We start from the raw sequence: 19,706 nt of genomic DNA on the forward strand, positions 1-19,706 counted from the left end.
TCAAACAAACTGATCGAGAAAAAACCTGGCCGGCTAGAGGAGTCTCACGGAGTCTAGGGTCATCTCCTTTGCCTGAGTAGCTATTTTTCCACTCCCACTCACTCCAAACACAGCTCCTTTTCTTGATAAAGAGATCTATCTGATCCAAGTTCCTCCTGCCACATGAATCTATGAAATTGGGTTCCTGGCAACAGAGTTTCCTAACCACCTTCTCTTGCCAGCCATGCTTCAGACTGCTTACAGCTGGAAAGATGCTGGTTCTCATCCAAGGAGGGCTGATTTCTATTATTCCAGAAAGGAAAACCGAATCACTGAACTGGGGAGCCAAGACTCTTCCTTGTCTAGAAGTTCTTCTGAAGAAATCAGTTTGGTTCCACTTAACGAACGTACGTGCAACGAAGACAAAGTATTCATATTTTCAACTTCAAAGAAACCGGGCCTCGGATGACTAAGATTCGTTGTTCATACACCGCTAAAGGATTCAGGGACAACTGCAGTGATCTGTATCCAACACTTTGTGAACTTCCAGTCAACTGTGGGCTCCGGAGGGCACATCAGAGGCTGGGAGTCACCCGACCTTCCAAGGGCCCAGCACAGGGCCAGGCTCAGACTGGCTGGGCGCTTGGGATACATTCCACACAAACCCAGCACCAACCCCAGCTCTGCACACCCTCCTTGTCAGCCGTGTCAACACAGACACTGGACCATTTCCCAGGCAGTAACCCGGATTACCTAAAACTCTAAGGAGGTGAATGAGGGCTTGTCTTTCATCAAGAACTCATTCAGCGAGCGTTTATTGAGGGCCTCCTGAGAGGCTAGAGGGGAACAAAAGCCCATACGTGATCGACGCATCAATGGAGGTCAAAGTGGCCAGCAATCGGCACCCCCAGAGAAGCGGCCCCCCTCCACTGCCAAGAAGCTACAGTTCCTGGGACTGTGCTGGTGTGCCCCACCATGGCAAGGCCTGGAATCCCAAGGAAGCCTAAGCCCTGATGTCTGTTAGGAAAATGACGAGGGCAATAACCCTAGCCACCTGCAAAGGACACTGAACCAAGTGTCACTCACGTCTGGCCCCAGCTCCCTGGGGTCGGGCCCTAACAGGGATGTGTTAGCTGTGCTCCGCTTCCACACTGGCTTCAAGAAGTCTCCAGTTACTTCTGATAAATGAAAAGCCCTTCCATTTAAAGGTTCAAAAGCCCAGGCTTGGGCCTCTACGTGCGCTGGAAGGAGTGGAACACAGGGCTGACGGAGCTGCACCAGGTCACCGAGGGACAGCACACACCCCCACCCTCTCGGAGGCCTACCTTTGTCTCTTAAAGTAATCTCTACACCCGAGGTGGGGCTCGAACGCACCACCCCGAGATCAAGTGATGCATGCTCTACTGACTGGGCCAGCCAGTCCGGACCGACTTTAAAGGCAATGCCTGCATTCCCTTTCATGCTTTCCCACCCACCACCACTACCACCACAACAAAATCATGGCAGCTGCCACGCGGGCAGTAGGCGCATCAGAGCAGTGCACGAGGGCCAGCAACCTTCTTCTTTAAAGGGCTGAAAAATAAATATGGGCTTTGAGGGCCATAGAGTCTCTGTCCCAACTACTCAACTCTGCTGTTCATCACAAAAGCAGCCACAGACCATATAAATTAATGGGCGTGGCTATGTTCCAATAAAACTTTACTTGGAATTAAAAAAAAAAAAAGCCAGGCAGGCAGGCTTTGATCGGAGAGCCACAGGCTGTGTGTCGTCCCCCCCCCCCCCCACCAGCAGTGGCTTTTAAACTTTGACCTTGACCCACATCTCCTCCTTTACATTTCTCTCAAACAAGTTTCCCAGAGCGGCTTTAAAACTCCACCGTACTCTGCTTTTTTCTCTCCTCTCAAATCCTTTCTTTGTTTTTCAAATGCAGGAGAGAAATCAATAGATGGAACTTCATGTCCTACTAATGGCTGCACACTGCAGTCTGAAAACGTCAGCTCCAGGACGGCATTTGGGTAGAGAGCGTGGGTCTGGGTACAGGCTGCCCGGGTTCTAACTCTGTCTCCACACTCCCTAGCTTTGTGACCTTGGACAAGTGACTTCGTTTCTGTTTCAAATTCTCAGTGTAGGGCTGGGGTGAGCTACCACACATGAAGCACTCCGAAGGTCCCTGGCAGGCGATCTCTGCCCTTCATACACTGCACAAAAGACCCTGTCACACCTTTGGGGAGACTAGCAATGACTCACGAGTCCCGTACGACCGGCCTGAGTCCCACATGACCGGCCTGAGTCCCACATGACCGGCCTGAGTCCCACGTCCGCGCCGTTCGCTGCTCCCCACCATCTCTCTACCACAAGAGGACCGACCCTGGCTTAGAGCGAACAAACCGAATCCACACCCTCTAGGCTTTACGCTTCCGGAGTTTACGGTTTCTAGGACCCCTGGCAGGGACAACAGGGACGAGGGAACTGGCGGACCTGCCTGGTACCTGGGATGCAGCCACTCAGGCTCACCTTGCAGTTCCCTTCTAAGGCAGCTAGTGCACAGTTAGGTATCCAGAGCTGCCACAGGGGCAGCAAAGCCCTGACCGTGGCCAGAGCTGCAGGTGTCAAACATGGGGAGGAAACCCGAGGCCTGCTGCAGGCAGTGACAACCTTTGCCCATATCTAAATAAAGTGCTTAAGAGAGAACTCCCTGCACACTCTGAAAACTTTCCTGCTCCAAGAAAAGCACGGGACGAGCCTGACTGCTCAATGAAAAAAACCTTTAACTGACTCAGCCAAATTACCAAGGGGCAGGGGAATCGAGCACCGGGACAGGTCTTGCTCCTTTCTCAAGACTCTGGAGAATGTAGGTAAAGGACTTGCTTCAGGTGGTGTGACCAGTCAGCGGTGGGTTAGGCGCTACAGCCCTGCTTTCTCAGCCCTCGGGAGGCCTACCACGGTCGTAGCAAGACTCAGATCCTAATTGCCAAAGATGAACACGGGAAGGTCGTCAGCACAAGCTTGAGATGCCGTGACTACGCTGGCATCTGTAATAAGGACATTGAGAGCAAGCAAGACAGGCCTTAAGATGGCTTCCACAGAGTTTCCACCCCGACCTGCTCCCTGCAATTAAAGACACTGACCAGAAACCTACGAGGTAGAAGATAAATTGACTTCTCCCAAAAACACAGATGTTATGCTTACTTCTGTTTACATACCAGACTATAAATTCTATTTCGTGTTTTCGCTAGTAGGGATAGCAAGAAGATAAAGAAACCGAGGTTTGCTGAATGCCAGGCATTGTGTAGGCGTCCTGTTTATGCCCACTTGACCACATTGACCCTGAGAAACGGGCATTATGCTCAGTGCCCACTGCAGAGAGAGCCAGGCCCGAACACAACCTTATCTGTCTCCAAAGGCCACACTGTTCCTTCCTATCCTGCTGCCACCTCCGACGTTCAGAAGATGTCACCACTTGCCTTACAAATAGGGAGCTGAGTCACCAACTCACAGATACAAATTCACACACACACAAAGTACGAGAAGGATTCTCTACCCTGAGCAATGTGGCCAAGGGAAGCAAACTACGCTCCCAGCAAATATCCTGTATTGGAATAAAAAATTATTCCAATAGCAGGATGAGACTAAGCGTACACCACCCGAGGGGCCGTGTCTTCGTTTTGTCATCAGCTGATCGAGGCAGAAATGTAGAAACCACCCACGTAACCCCCCGTCAGTACTAAGAAACCCTGCGCCCTGCCTCCAGGACTGCCATCTTCAGTAACCATCAGAGCAAAATCGCTGCGCAGCAAAGACGAGGCCGATACACTTGGAAAGCCAAATCCAGGAAAATCTGGCTGCCCGCAGACAGTCCCAGTTTTACCTTGGACTTCACCAAATGAACTTTAGAGGCCCACCCAAACAGGCAGCTTTCCCACTCTCTCCAGTAGGTTTTAATTATGAAACTGGCCTCAAATCATTGATTCTGACGAGACTCCCGCCACCGACGAGCAGACTGCTCCTCGGGATGCCTGAATCAACCTCTTAAATGCCAACTACCAGGAACCCCAGAAACCAGCCCTTCGTCTCCTACTGTGGCAGGAGCTATGTTGCCAAGGTATGGGCAAGCACCTTGCTTAGAAACTCAGCCGTTCACTTACTGTTTGCTCGGAATCACTCTGCCACTCAACTTCCTACCCTGGGTCAGAACCCATCGCTCTGGTACTAGACAGGGTCCACAGGGACCAAAAAGCAGGTTCTCTGGAACATGGCTGGACCTAGAGCTATCCAAGAGGCTTGGATATAATTAGCGATTTTCACCACACATGTATTTGCCATAACTGCATCTGGCTTATAGGAGGTGGTTCTAGGGACTTAAAAGCCACAAAAACCTAGCAGAGGGGAAGAGCAGATAAGGCCACCCTGAGACATCCATTCCTCCCCTACTGGGGCAGGGAAAAGATCTAAGAGAAAGGAGCAGAGGTGGAGGCATTATTTAAGGATAAATTACTAAACCGGCTCAATATGAAATTGTCTACATTCAACTGGATTGAAACAAACTGAGAGTCAACCATTCAGCTCTAACGTGCCAGGGAGGCTAACGGCTAGGAAAGCCTTCAGTTCCACAGGTGCAAAACAGTCCCCCCTTGGGATCAGCCTTCCTGCCTAAGCGAAAGCCACGGGAGCGCCCTTCTAGAAGAGCTGGCTGTACTTAAAAATCTTGGCTTGTCAAGAATCAAAAACTTAACCTTCCGAGCAAATCGAAACCCCATCTGGGAGATAGGACAGTGTCTGAATCAGAAAGCCCTGGTGGGGGAATCCTAGTTTTCTTTTGAAGAACGAATTTGAGGAGAGTAAAAAATAAAGGGGTTTCAGAACCAGAATATCCGCATTTTCATGGTCATAACTGGTTGTACTTCTACTGGGATATTTTAATTTGCTTTCTGATTAAACCTCTCCCCAGAGAATATAACAATTTTAAAGACTGCAAGTGTCTAAGAGGTGCTGTTAAATCAGGGATTCTGAGTGACACCCTTTTTTTTTTCTTTTTTTTTGCAACATCCATTAATTTGAATTTTAACTAGTACTGGTACATCAGTTTAGGGGGGGAAAAAAAAGGCAGTACTGTGACATTTCAAAAACAAAGACCATCGAAGTACAGTTTGACATAATTACTGGGGCTTCTTGGGTTTTCATGGGAGGAGAGTCCTTTGAGAACGAAAAAACAATAAACCCTTGTGTTGATATGCCTGAGTACTTTTTAAAATGTTTGGGGAAATACTTTAAAGCTCAATGAATGACTGTGAAAATGTTCACTTACAAAAGAAATCCCATTTCCTCCACACTTCATTTTCAAGTAAAGTTAAACAAGCATCCTTCGACAACTTAGTCGCTCTCGACACTTGCAAGGTTCACCTGTTAGCATCCAGTTTCTGCACTTGGCTCCTGGAGGAGGAATTTCACCAAGGAGGGAAAACTTCAAATAAATGCAATTCATTTTCGGCTGACCCTGTGCACTGGATGGTGTGTTAAGTTTGTGCTTCAGACTTTTTTTTTTTTTTTTGCAGGATACCGTACTGTGTGGATGCTTTTTCCTCCCACAACTGATTTTACATACCTAAGATCACCGCTTCACAGCAGTTAGGTTGTGAGTATATGGAGAGAAAGAATAAAACCAGTGGCCCACTGAATTGCAGTTTGCGGTTCCTCATCCCAACGTGAGTGAACTTTTTTTTCTCCTAAGAATGGAAAAAAAGGAAACAGGATCTTTCGGAGGGGAAAACTGGGCTGTGTGTTACAAAAAGTTTTCTCTACCAAAGTACATCAGGGACCAAAAGTGGGCAAGACGGAAAATGGAACTTCAACGTGTTTTGTCTTTTAACGGAAGAACTTATGCTTGTAAAACACATCAGAAGTACAGTGTTTGGTTCTGCAAGTCATTTCTGTTGCTGTTTTTATCTTGTATGTGTGGGGAGGGCAGGGGGCTGGAGGAAGTGTTCTCTCCACCATGACTGGGCGTGTTTGCATCAACTTTTCACGGTCAGGCATGTGCTTTCGAACAAAGGAACAGTGGAGACAGGGAGAGGAGATTGGGGCTTGACACGCTTTACAGATTTGGTGCTTAAACAGTACTTTACAAATGACTTGCTTAATTTAAACGTCCATCACCGTAAGAGACATTGGAGTAAAAGGAGCAAATTGGATCTACTTGAACCACAATCTTTTTTGGGGGTGGGGGTGGGGGGGGAGAACCTTAACTCGAATGCAAGTATCATAAACCAAATTCAGTTAACCTCGTCTCCTACAAATGGACCTGAAGTATCCACTTTCTTCAAAGTTGAAGGCTGGAGACAAAGCAATGGATGAAACGGAGAGGGATACCAAGGGCTTGAAAACATATGGGCCTTTTACATAAGTTTTTGTCATGTTACAGTAACGCTTTTTTTTCCTTTGAGAAAACTGTGTACGACAAATTAAAAAAATTAAAGATCGAAAGGATGTGCAAGTCTTAAAGGGCTCAACTGGGTTTAGAATCCTGATTCGAACATATAAATTCACTCAAGCATCACTTTGGTCTAAAGGCAGGAGGAAGGCAGGCAGGAAAGGGACAAAAAGAGGGAGATAATTGAATTACTCAATAAAAGAGGCTACTTACCATCCCAACCCATTGTAAGACATACACTTCTGACATAAGAGAACTCCTTAGAGGTCGAATAAAGCGTGTAAGCACCTTTGAGTAATGCACCTGCCCCCAAGAGGGGGCCCGGAAGCCCAACGTGGGCTTAGCGCACAGACCTTTGCTAATCTGTTTATTTCCTTGAACTGGAGGCAGGCTGCGATGGGCTGCGATTCCCAGGACGATACATTTAATTAGAACAAAACAGAAAACAAAAAAAAAAAATTTGTAAAAGCTCACCAAACTGCTGCACTTGTGTCTCTGAATGTGGGTGGCATTTCTTTTAAAAGGCAAAGTATGGTCTGTGAAGGAGAAAGGGAAAAGGGGAGGTGGAAGTGGGGAGAAGGGGCCGTGGTGCCTGGCAAGGAAGCCCTAGCTAAGACCCCTATCTACGGGAGGGTCCTCAAGCGACTCCCCAGCCCGGGCTGCTGTGGGGCAGCCATCTGTCCAGCGCGATCTCTTCCCCTCCCCACCCCCACTCCTCCTCAGAATGCCTTTCCTGCCGGTGGAAAACCACCTTCCATTTCCAAATCCACTCTCTGGACACCTCTTCCCCTGCCCCACCAAGAAAGGGAGGGCAAACCCTGCACCCCAACCCTCTGCTGGAGCAAGGGAAACAGGGGCCCCAACCTCGCCCTGAAACGCGCCGGGCTGGCGCCTTTATCACCCTCCAGAGAAGGGCGTGGGGCGAACCCATTTCACACTTAATAAAGGGGAAGGGGGGCGCTCCCTTTCACCCCCTGCCAAAGGACAAAAAACCCTTGTTTTCTCTCCCGGAAGGGATGGCGCCCCATTTCAGCCCGAAAGAGGAGGGAACCCCATGAGAAAGAAGAGACCAACTTCCTCTCCCCTCCAAGGCAGGGAAACCAAACCTCGCCCCCCCCCACCCCGCCAAAAACGCATCACCTACCTACGAAAAATCAGAGGACCCCTGCCTTTTAGGAAAAACACGGGGAAGGGGCTTCTCCCCAGAGGAGGCAGGGGCTTCCATCGAAGGGGCTAAAGATCCGCCCCCCCACACCAATTTTGCCCTCTAGGGTATAGCTAGGAAGCACCTCCCGCCAAAAAAAAAAAAAAAAGTGCGAGTGCCCCCACCCAAGGACCCCCCCCCCGCTAAAAGGATGGAGAAAAAACTGAACGAACCCCCACTTTCTGCCTAAGAAAACTAGGGTACCTCTCCAAGTAGGGCAGGGCACACCTCCCCCAGGAGAAAGGATACTGCCAGGAGCTGGGAGACCCCCAACTCCAACCCCCTAAGAGCGGGGCTACTGCTCGAGATCCCCCCCACCAAAAGGGTCCGGGAGCCCCTCCCCCATCCCCTTCCCCAAAGCCAGGCGACGGGCAGGCAGGCCCATGGCTGCCAGCTCCGGGCGCTGGGGCAGCCAGGACCCCCGTGGGCCTCCGCAGCCCCCCCCCAGCGCCCCCTCCCCAGGGCGGGCGGGCGGGCGCGGGGGTCCGGGGGGCGCCTCCTCACCTTCCCCTCAGCATGGCGCCCAAAAAAGACAGAGCGAGAGCGAGGGAGAGCGGGCGAGCGCCGCGAGGGGGGGGAAACGCATGAGGCCGGGAGAGAAAGCAAGCGAGAAAGAGCGAGCGAGCGAGAGACACCCACCGACCCCGCCCTTCCTCCTCCTCCTCCTCCTCCTCCGCGGCCCGGCCCAACATGGCGGCCGCCCCCCTTCCTCCTCCTCCTCTTCCTCCCCCCGGGGACGCTGCCCCGGCCGGGCCGGGGGCCTGACCTGTCGTCAGGGAGCGGGAGGCGGTGGTGGAGGAGGTGCGGGGTGGCCGGGCAGGCGTCGGGGGAACACGGAGGAGGCGAAGGCGTTGATGGCGGCGGCGGCGATGGCGGCTGCGGCGACTCTGATGGTGGCGGCGGGGGGGTCCCGGGCGCGGCCTCCATAGTTCCTTTGGGGGGGAGGGGATGTTAATGCACGAAAAAGGACTGCTTGGGCGTGGCGGGAGGGGCACACTTCAGCTCTGAGGGCTCCTGATAGGAATGGGTATATATTTTTTCGGTTTCGGAATCACCTCTGCGCCGACCTCCGCGTAGGCCGCGCGGCCTAGGCCTCGGCGGGCCGCTCGCCGCTTTTCTCCGCAGCCCGCCCCTGGGGTCACTCGCTCACGGGCGCGGGGCCCTCATCGGGGCGAGAGCCCCCACACACACCTCCCCCGCGGGCCCGGAGGTGGGGGACCCGGGGGACACGGACACTGGTGGGTGGTTGGGTGTAATTAGCGCGGGCCGCGCGCGATGGAGCAAGCGAGGGGGGAGGGGAGAAGAGGAGAGCGAGCGAGGGGGGTTAAAAAAAAGGATTTTAGAGAGAGAGGAAACGGGCCGCGGAGACGGGCCGACTGTCTGTCTGTCTGCCCGCTCTAGGTGCCCCGGCTGCTCGGCCCCCGCCGCAGTCAGAAATTCACACAAAATGGCGGCTCGGCACAGAGGAGCCGAGAGGCTGAGGCGGGAGGAAGGGCGAGGTGGGAGGGGGAACTGGGAGGCGGAGGCGGAGGCCGCGTCACGTGGAGGAGAGGGGCATAGGCCCTCTCCCGAAGGGCGACGGAAAGAGCCGAAGGGAGAGAGTGAGGCCGAGGCAAGGCGGAAAAAGCCGAGAGTAGCTGAGCGGGAGACGGAGGGAGGCGGAAAGAGCCGAAGGTGATGATGGGGGTGTGGCTAAAGGATGGATGGAAAGCCGCGGGAGCCGGAGATAGCCGAAGCGGACAGGGACGGAGTTGGAGGGGAGAAAAACAAGGAACTGAGACGATCCGGAAGGAGCCGAAGGCGGTGTCCGAGGTGAGTGGCAGGAGGCGGAACCAGCCGAAAGAAGGATTGAGACGGAAAAGGCCGAAGGGCGGGGCTCGGGAGGCGATTAGCAGAGTAAAAGAGTGGGAAATTCGCCCGAGAGCAAGCGAACCAGAAATTGCCAGATTAAGGGAAGGCGGGAAGAGCCGAAAGTTTTAGGTGGGAGAATGGGAAGAAAAGGATTCGGGCTACGAAGAGAAAAAAAATAACCGAAAGCTGGAGGCCGGGTGCCGTGAGTTGTAGGTTTCCGGAGTAAGGGAGGATCGAGCCGAGCCGGCCCGGAGCTGACGTCATTAGAGACCTCGGTCGGTGACGTCACTGGGGCGGTGCGAAAGGGGCGGGCCTTGGTACTTCCTCCAGGAAGTTTCAGAACTTAGAGCGTGGTGCCGGGAAGGCTCTCAACAAAAATGCTTCACAAGGGAGCGATTGACCGGGTTCAAACTGTGCAAACGTAAAGCCCTTTGACCCTCGCAGCTATACTAGGAGGAATTACTACTCCCATTTAGTGGACGCAGACTGAATCCTGGTGTTTAAATAATTGTCTCAAAATCATAGTATTAACCATAGAGCCTCAAGAATTTTGATCAGTGCTGGCATTCCATTGCCTCCTGCAAAAATTCGTTCAGTCCTATTTAAGTCCAAGGATCTTTGTTAAGTGCTTTTATGAGCTCCTTGAACAATGCCAAGCTCTGTGATGGGCGATGGGAACAGTTTCTACCTTCCTGGAGCTTAAAAACCGGTAATGACCAAAGGCGGGGCGGGGGGGGGGGTGGACAACGACCTGGTAATTAAAAGGGAGCCTCTATTAATGTGGAGGGGAGGGGACGCCCAGGGGGGGTTGTTCAAGTTGAGATAGGAAGGAGAAGAGAAAGTTCCAGGCGGAGGAAATAGCTTATTTCAGACATGGCCAAGGGAAGGACGATTTGGGTTCCAGGAAAAAAAAAAAAAAAAAAAAACCCTCAAGCGGTGTGAAAGATAAATCTGGAGGTGAAGGCACCCAGTCACTTCCTGGTATATTAACCCTACCAAAAAAAAATGTCCCAAACCTTTTTGGGACTTAAGCCTTTTGTAAGAATAATTTACAGCCTCCTTCAGTGAGGTAATTCTATTTCCTGATAAAAATATTTAAGCCGTGGGTGCCTGGATGGCTCAGTCAGTTAAGCGTCTGCCTTTGGGATCCCAGGGTCCTGAGATCAAGTCCCACATCCGGCTCCCCTTGCTCTGCGGGGATCCTGCTTCTCCCTCTTCTTCTCCCTCTCCCTCTGCTGCTGCTCCTGCTCGTGCTCTCTTTCTGTGAAATAAAGAAAACCTTTAAAAAATATATTTAAGCCGTTTTTGAGTGAATTTTGGTGGTATGAAATTTGTTCTGGGAAACTGGTGGTGGTCCACCCACTTGACAGCTGACTGCCTGCCAGTCAAGACTCACAATGTTCAATCTTTTCTTCTGGATCTAGTGTCTAATTTCATGATGGTTATTTAACCATTCTCTTCCCCCATCAAGTGTCCTTACCAAGAATAAATTTCTCATTCACCCACAAGAGATCTTTTTTTTCCCCCTTGCATGCATGACTGTAATAAAATGTTGGCACAATGCTTTTAACGAAATTGTCCAGAAGTTTTCTTTAACGCAAGACTAGTAGAGCAGGGCTATAAGAATGGAAAAGAAAATACTGCAAATCGTCCTTCCTCTTCTGTGCCTTGATTTCTGAACCCCGTGTATTCTAGCTATGGATGAAACAACACTTGTGGAGACCTTGGACCGCATGGAGGACAGGACCCCGTCCTTTCAAGCTGTGGTCACCAGCTGGTGCCATCTCTGAAGCTTTAGCAGGCCATTCCAGAATTCTAGAGGGCCATCTCCTTTTGGGTAATGAAGAAAATGAGAGGGACACCAGGGTGGCTCAGTCGGTGAAGCGTCTGCCTTAGGCTCAGGTCATGATCCCAGGGTCTTGGGATCAGGTCCCGCATTGGGGCTCTCTGCTCAGCTGGGAGTCAGCTGCTCCCTCTGCCTCTCCCCCACCCAGGCTTGTGCCCGCTTGCTCTCTCTCACTCACTTTCTCTCTCAAATAAATAAAATCTTAAAAAAAAGAAGAAAGAAAAAATCAGAACATCTGCAAATCCCATGAGGCAGGAAGATTCTCCATGCCTTTTCAGTGTCCTACTAGAACGCTGTCTAAAATTGTCAAGCCCTTCTGACATTCTAGATGTCACTTTTAAAAAAATATATTTGAGAGAGAGCAGAGAGCACAAGTTGGGGGGGGGGGTGTCAAAGGGAGAGACAGGGAGCCTATTGCGGGGCTCGATGCCAGGCTCTATCCCAAGACCCTGGGATCATGACCTGAGCCGAAGGCAGACCCTTCATCGACTGAGCCACCCAGGCGCCCCTCTAGATGTCACTTTGACTTACTATTTGGTGATGAAGGTCTAGACTCTGAAAAGTTAAGGAGGATTCTCAAGTTTCAAATGGTTTTTGTCTCGCAGAAAAGACAACCTTGGATGATATTTGATCAGTTTTGTATCAAACTTTCCAACCTAATTCCTGCATTTTTTTTTTTAAGATTTATTTATTTGAGAGAGCACATGTGCACACACACACAAGTTGGGGAAGGGGCAGAAGGAGAGGAAGGGGAAGAATTTCAAGCAGACTCCCCGCTGAGCACAGAACCCAATACAAGGCTGGTTCTCATGACCCTGAGATCCTGACCTGAGCGGAAAGCAAGAATCAGACACTCAACCGACTAAGCCACCCAGGCGCCCCTCCAGCATTCTTTTTTATGTTGTCTGTACATATCCACTTCTCATCTCCAGCTTGAACCAGCTGTATTTTTCTGCTGGTTCCCTCATGAATGACTTTTTTCATATCCTTTAATACCCTTTGTAGTAAACCGGTAGTCTAGTAGGTAAACTGTTTTCCTGAGTTCTGCTGAGCAAGTTAATGGAACCAGAAGAGGTCATGGGAACCCTCCTATTTATAGCCAGTCAATCAGAAGTGCTTCCACTTCAAGGCCGAGGCTGGGGGTGGGCTGTCTTAATGACAACAAGCTCTTAACCTGTGGGTTCGCCTGCTAACTCCAGGGAGATAGTAGCAGCACGGAATTGCGGTGTGGAACTTCAGCCGGTATCCCCCAGTTGCAGAACTGCTTGCTGTAAGAAAACCTCCAAGCATTTGGTGACAGGAGTACAGAAGTATAGAGCTTTAGAGTAGAGGAGAAACATAGTATCTCCCTTAGAACCAGTTTGGAAGGGGTGCCTGGCTGGCTCAGTGGGAAAAGCATCTGACTACTGATCTGGGGGTAATGAGTTCAGGCCCCACATTGGGTGTAGAGATAACCTAAAAATGAAATCTTTAAAAAAGGTGGGGGGCGGCACCTAGATGACTCAGATGGTTAAGCGTCTGCCTTTGGTTGAGGTCATGATCTCTAGGTCCTCGGATTGGGTCCTGGGATCGAGTTCCGCATTGGCCTCCCTGCTGTCTGCTTCTCCCTCTCCCTCTGCCTCTCCCCCCTGTTCATGCTCTTTCTCTCTCTCAAATGAATAATCTTTAAAAAAAACCACAAAAAACACTTGGGAAGATGGCTTGGCAATAAACTACAGCGGAAAATAAGCCTGCCTTATGATTTAACAATTCCACCCAAAAGTATATATCTAACAAATATGTACCAAAAGGCATGAACAAGAATGTTCACAGCAGCACTAATCAAAAAAAATGTCCCTAATTGGGAACTACTTAAATGCCCATCAGTAGGAGAACAGTCACATAAAGTGTAGTATATTTGTCGCTTTTGAGAACCCCTGGATGACTGGATTAAAGACCAAATGGCAGTCCTTTGCAATACACCTTGGGCAATACATCTAGAGAAACTTCTCTTGCATGCGGCCCTAGCGGCCTTAGAGCTTTCTTGGCTGATGAGTGAGAGAAAATCTCCCACCCTTGATACAAGTTGCCTCTGAAATTCCAAGAGACAGGGTGCCTGGGTGGCTCCGTCGGTTAAGCAACTGCCATTGGCTCAGGTCATGATCCCAGAGTCCTGGGATCGAGCCCCACATCGGGCTCCCTGCTCAGTGGAGAGCCTGTTTCTCCCTCTCCTTCTACTGCTCCCCCTGCTTGTGTGCTCTCTATCAAATAAATAAAGACTTAAAAAAAAAATTCCAAGAGAGCCACCAAACAATGTGGATTTTTCTGTGTGTGCGTGCGTGTGTGTGTGTGTGTGTGTGTGTGTGTATGTGTGTAGTGGTGGGGGGGAGCAGAGGACAGTTGCAAGTTTTAGCAACTTGCCCTGTATTTTAGGAAAGAAAATATCCCCCAAATAACAAAATTCTTTCTCTGGACCTCCAAAATGTCTCTAAGCTTGGCAGATCCTTGTGTTTTTCTGAGATGAAATCTGTGATGGCCCTATGTCTGACCAATGCTTCCCTGGTACCTGTTTCTATTCTGGGAACATCAATATTCTGGCCAAGGATTTTATTTTTTTAGTTATAGGGGAAGCTCTAGGGTGTGTTCTTTACACCGTGAATAAGGGGAGCTTTACAGAGAAGTCATCACACCACGTGGAAGAAACACCAGAAACTGACTCCAGCCTCTGGAAATAACTAGAGAAGAAAGGAGGAGACTATTGACCAAAGACAGGCATTATGGTATGTGGGATCTTGCTGACTGCCAACCCAATAGCTATTTCCTGTTTCTTCCTAATGCAACCCTGGATTTATTGGGAAATGGGGAGGGGGGCTGGTAATGAAGGCCAGGCCAGAGCATTGGTCCACTTGGTTCTCGAGGAAATGATGTCGCCCCCTAGAGGACATTTTGGGAATTATCGTGGGAAATTTGTTTTTATTTTTGGGTTGTCAACTGGTTCCGGAGAGGACAGTATTGCTCCCTTGAGGGCGTTTTGGAAGTTTGTGGGGACTTTTCTGGGCATCACAATAATGAGGGGGCTGTTACTGGCTCTAGAGAACAGGGGCTAATGAACAAAATTAGTGGTAGTTTTTAAATAATGGAAAGAGCTATTTATACTGTTATATTAAACTGTAATGCTGAACTTTTCCAGTTTTGGAATTATGTGCATAGCAAAGTCATGGCAGACCTGGGAATTTACGAGATGTATATTACCACATTTGGGGTAATGAAAATATGTTGGAACTAGAAAGAGGGGGTGGTTGCACAGCCTGGTGAATGTACTGAACGCCACCAAATTGTTCACTTTATTTATTTTTTCTTAAGAGAGAGAGAGCAGGGGAGGAGGAGAGGGAAAGGGAGAGAGAGGCTCCATGCCCAACGCAGAGCCGATGCAGGGCTTGATCCCAGGACCCTGAGATCATGACCCCAGCTGAAAGCAAGAGTCAAAAGCTTAACCCACTGAGCCACCCAGGCACTTCTGTTCGCTTTAAAATGGTTAATTTTAGGGGCGCCTGGCTCACTCAGTTGGTAGAACGTGCAGCCCTTGATTTCAGGGTCGTGAGTTCAAGCACACATTGGGTGTAGGTTTGCTTGAATAAACAAACTTAAAAAAAAAAACTTAAATAAAATGGTTACTTTTAAGTTATGTGAATTTCTTCTTTTATGCGAATTTTATTTAATACAAAAAGTTTTTAAAAACATGTATACCCCCAAATTTGAGAATATACCATTACATTAAATTTTCTCAATAAGCTTTAGGAAAGTATAAGGGGGGGGAGTGGGAAAAGGGACCCTTTCAGGGGCACCTGGGTGGCTCCGTCGTTAAGCGTCTGCCTTTGGCTCAGGTCATGATCCCAGAGTCCTGGGATCGAGTCCTTCATCGGGCTCCCTGCTCCGCTGGGAGCCTGCTTCTTCCTCTCCCACTCCCCCTGCTTGTGTTCCCTCTCTGGCTGGCTGTCTCTCTCTGTCAAATAAATAAATAAAATCTTTGGGAAAAAGAAAAAAAGGAAAAGGGACCCTTTTAGATGTTTAATGAGTCTAGAAGAGCAGGGGAAAGTAATTTATAGGGCAGGTTGCTTGATTTTGAGGGCTCTTTCCACAAAGTGATCATTTTACAAAAGTTACTGCATTCTCACAAGGAATAGATCAGGTCACTCCCTAACCAATTAGAAATGACTACATGCCATGGATCTTCAGGGTCATTTCAAGGTCAGTATATTAACTAATAAATCATTTAATGCAAAGGATCAGTCTTAGCCCTTCAAAATAGTTTGACTCCCTTTATTTTTATTTCTATGATACATGCACATTTTGCTTAAAAATATAAGACAACTCAGCCGAAGTGTTTATTTCCAAAGGCTTATCCAACAGACACTTGATATAACTCTCTGCAGCATGGTTATTCAGACTTCCAAATGTCTATCCTGTGCAAAGAGGTTATTTGAGCCTGTCACTGGCATTTTCCCCTGGGATCAGAAGGTAGCGCAGCATAGTTCAAGAGTTTGGGATTCAGGACTTTAAAACGAGGGTTTTCGGCGTTCTGGGATCGAGCCCCACATCAGGCTCCTCTGCTGGAAGCCTGCTTCTTCCTCTCCCACTCCCCCTGCTTGTGTTCCCTCTCTTGCTGGCTGTCTCTGTCAAATTAATAAATAAAATCTTTAAAAAAATAAAATAAATTTAAAAAAAATAAAATGAGGGTTTTAAAAGACTCTTTTAGGGGCGCCTGGGTGGCACAGCGGTTGAGCGTCTGCCTTCGGCTCAGGGCGTGATCCTGGCATTATGGGATCGAGCCTCACATCAGGCTCCTCTGCTATAAGCCTGCTTCTTCCTCTCCCACTCCCCCTGCTTGTGTTCCCTCTCTCGCTGGCTGTCTCTATCTCTGTTGGATAAATAAATAAAATCTTTAAAAAAAAATAAAAAATAAATAAAAGACTCTTTTAGGGGCGCCTGGGTGGCTCAGTAGGTTAATCATCTCCAGTCATGATCTTGGGGTCCTGGAATCAAGCCCCATGTCGGGCTCCCTGCTCCACGGAGAGCTGTTTCTCCCTCTGCCTCTACCCCTTCTTCCCCTAACCCCGCCCCAGCTCGTGCTCTCGCTCTCTCTCAAATAAATAAATAAAATCTTAAAAAATATAAAAATAAAAAACTTTTACTAGTGGAAAAATTCAAACATATACAAAAATAGAGGGAAAAGTAAAACGAACACTCATGTACCTATTACCCAACTTCAAGAATTATAAACTCACCCAGGGGCTCCTGGGTGGCTCAGTGGGTTAAGCATCTGACTCTGGATTTAGGCTCCGGTCATGATCTCAGGGTTGTGGGATTGATCAAGCCCCCATCCAAGCTCCAAGCTCAGTGGGGAGTCTGCTCTAGATTCTCTTTCCCTCTGCTCCTCCCCTGACACCCTCCCCCCAACTCCCATAGCACATTCTGTCTCTAAAATAAACAAATAAATCTTTAAAAAATAAAAATAAACTCAGCTAAACTCAGTTCCTTACTCCTACTCACTGACCATCCCCCTGCTCTGCTAGTTAAGCACTTTTTTAGGTTTATTTATTTTTATGTAATCTCTACACCCAATATGGGGCTCGAACTCACAACCCTAAGATCAAGAGTCAGGCACTCCACTGAGCCAGCCAGGCGCCCGCCCCTATTTTTTTTTTTTTAAGATTTTATTTATTTATTCGACAGAGATAGAGATAGCCAGCGAGAGAGGGAACACAAGCAGGGGGAGTGGGAGAGGAAGAAGCAGGCTCACAGCGGAGGAGCCTGATGTGGGGCTCGATCCCATAATGCCGGGATCACGCCCTGAGCCGAAGGCAGACGCCTAACCACTGTGCCACCCAGGCGCCCCCCCCCCATTTGTTTTTTAAGTAAGCCCTACGCCCAATGCGGGGCTTGAACTCAAGACTCTGAGATCAAGAGTCACAGGTCCCACTGACTGAGCCAGCCAGGCGCCCCTAATTGAAGTATTTTAAACAACCCTAATTGTTCTTTGGTTCTAGCAGGAAGGGCAGGAAAAGAATTGAAGCAGGAATAAAAACACCACACAGATCTTTGCTCCAGGGTTCTCCACCCTGACTGCATTTTACAATCATCTGGGGAGCATTTTGTAAAAATCCCAATGTCTCAGCTCCACCCCAGACCAATTAATCAGTCTCTGAAGGTGGGGCCTGGGCGCTATATTTGCGGAAAAACTCCCCAGATAATCCTAATGTGCAGGTGGGACCGAGAACCACTTCCTTGGTTAAGGATGAACAGTCACCTGGGTGGAAGTAATTATGTCATTCTGAAACCCAGGGGCCCGATCTATTGAAACACTGCTCTCCACCCCCTTGAAGTGACAAAATTTCAGTTTTGGCAGCTGCTCTGATTAGCTGTTGCTGAAAAACAAACTGCCCCATGGGTATATATCCCATGGTCTCAACAGGGTCTCCAAGAGATGTTTGTACACATTGGTTTATAGTGACATTATTCACAATAGTCAGAAGGTTAAAAGCAACCCAAGCATCTACTGAATGAATGGATGGATGGATAAACAAAATGTGGTATATATTTAACAATGGAATATAGTCAACCTTAAAAAAGAAGATTGCGGGGGCGGGGGGAGCCTGGGTGGCTCAGTCAGTTGAGCGTCTGCCTTCAGCTCAGATCATGATCCCGGGGTCCTGGGATCAGCCCCACATCAGGCTCCCTGCTCAGCGGGGAGTCTGCCTCTCCCTCACCCTCGCCCCCAGCTCATACTCTTCCTTGATCTCTCTCTCTCTCAAATAAATAAATAAAATCCTTAAAAAAATGACCTCTAAGAACGGGAGATACTGTTAAGTCGACTGCAAAATGCAATCGGCCATAGTGATAATCAAGAGAACTTACTGAATCCCGTTGTTGCCATAATTATTTCCTTAGTTGGCATTATTTAACCTTGGGATTATTTGGAGTTAAATATAGAGGTTTTCAAGCGGCTCAGGCTTCTGGAATTAATGTTTTGGTTTAAGGAATTTGTACATATTTGGGCTTTTACATGCAGGAAGTGTTTAAGAGAATCTGGCCTATTCATTCTCAAAAAATTTCCCTGCATTGATTTTTTTTTTAAGATTATTTATTTGTTTATTTGAGAGAGAGGGAGAGAGAGAGAGCGCAAGAAAGAGGCAGATGGAGAGGGAGAGGCAGACTCCCCGCTGAACAGGGAGCCTGACTCGGGCTGGATCCCAGGCTTGATCCTAGGACCCCGGGATCATGACCTAAGTCGAAGGCAGACGCTTAACCATCTGAGCCACCCAGGGGTCCCATGATCACGCAACTCTTGATCTTAGGGTCATGGGTTTGAGCCCCACATTGGGTGTGGGGCCTACTTAAAAAAAATTAAAAAGACTCTGAGTAATCTTTACATCCAATGTGGGGCTCGAACTCACAGCCCTGTAGCCACTGAGCCAGCCAGGCATCCCCGTGATCTGGTTTCTTTCTTTTCTTATTTTTAATTTATTAGTTTTTTTAAAGAGTTTTTTATTTTTATTTTTTTTAAGATTTTACTTACTTATTTGACACAGAGAGAGACAGCTAGAGAAGGAACCCAAGCAGGGGGAGTGGGAGAGGGAGAAACAGGCTTCTGCTGAGCAGGGAGCCTGATGTGGGGCTCAATCCCAGGGCCCTGGGATCATGACCTGAGCTGAAGGCAGACGCTTAACGACTGAGCCACCCAGGTGCCCCTAAAGAATTTTTTTAACATTTTATTTTTAGGTAATCTCTACACCCAACTTGGGGCTCAAACTCACAAGCCTGCGATTAAGAGTCACACGCTCTACCAACTGAGCCAGCCAGACACCCCCATGATCTAGTTTCTTAATTGATGCCTTTATCCCCTTCAGTCCCCATGGCTCAGTCACCTGACCAGTCTTCATTCCTTATGTCAATACTTGGTCATTACTTCCTCCGAGAGATCTGTGACCCCACAGGACAAGGTAGTCCCCCAGGGTTTATGTATCACCTAGCACAGGGCTGGGCACAGAGAAGGTCCTCGGGGAACACTGAATGAAAGCATGTCGGAGAAACTCAATTCAGAAAGTGTTGGTAGAGAAGGGGAAAGAGAGGGAGAGAAAGAGAGCAGGGTGAGGAAAGAGAAAGATTGACAGAGAGAGTCTGTTTGCATGTGAATGGCTGCAAACCAGGTGGAGGGATGGAGAAGGAAACATTATAGGGGAAGAAGAAAGCATGAGCAGAGAGTTGGTAGGGGGCAGTATCCAGGTAATCTAATGCCAGGTAACAAGTGAGCCCAAAACTTTGTCCTGTAAATCAACAGCAATTGTTTATTTTGCTTACTGATTGGAACTTTGGGCGGGACTTGGAAGGAATGGTTTGTCTCTGCTCTATCTGGGGTGGCT

General features: G+C 48.8%; 2 protein-coding genes across 7 annotated transcripts in view; one reads left to right on the forward strand and one right to left on the reverse strand.

Moving 5' to 3' along the window:
* Positions 1 to 9,712, reverse strand: part of ZC3H4 (zinc finger CCCH-type containing 4) — a 41,722-nt gene extending 32,010 nt beyond the window's left edge. The window contains exons 1-2 of one of the 6 annotated variants that reach the window (XM_087870936.1): positions 9,642 to 9,712; positions 8,377 to 8,542 (exon numbers count right to left, since the gene is read on the reverse strand). In XM_087870936.1, the coding sequence (XP_087727062.1) occupies positions 8,377 to 8,537 (161 nt within the window). In that variant the 5' untranslated portion in view covers positions 8,538 to 8,542; positions 9,642 to 9,712. The other 5 variants (XM_045772129.2, XM_045772131.2, XM_045772133.2 and 2 more) reach the window with 5 other exon arrangements.
* The window catches only part of SAE1 (SUMO1 activating enzyme subunit 1), an 88,263-nt gene continuing 77,726 nt past the window's right edge, over positions 9,170 to 19,706 (forward strand). The window contains exon 1 of the mRNA XM_087870939.1: positions 9,170 to 9,422. Within this exon, the coding sequence (XP_087727065.1) occupies positions 9,310 to 9,422 (113 nt within the window). The 5' untranslated portion in view covers positions 9,170 to 9,309. The remainder of the gene's footprint in view (positions 9,423 to 19,706) is intronic.

Source organism: Ursus americanus, chromosome 21 (genome assembly GCF_024610735.1).
Source record: "Ursus americanus isolate L20-20 chromosome 21, mUrsAme1.1.p, whole genome shotgun sequence".
Lineage (NCBI taxonomy): Eukaryota > Metazoa > Chordata > Mammalia > Carnivora > Ursidae > Ursus > Ursus americanus.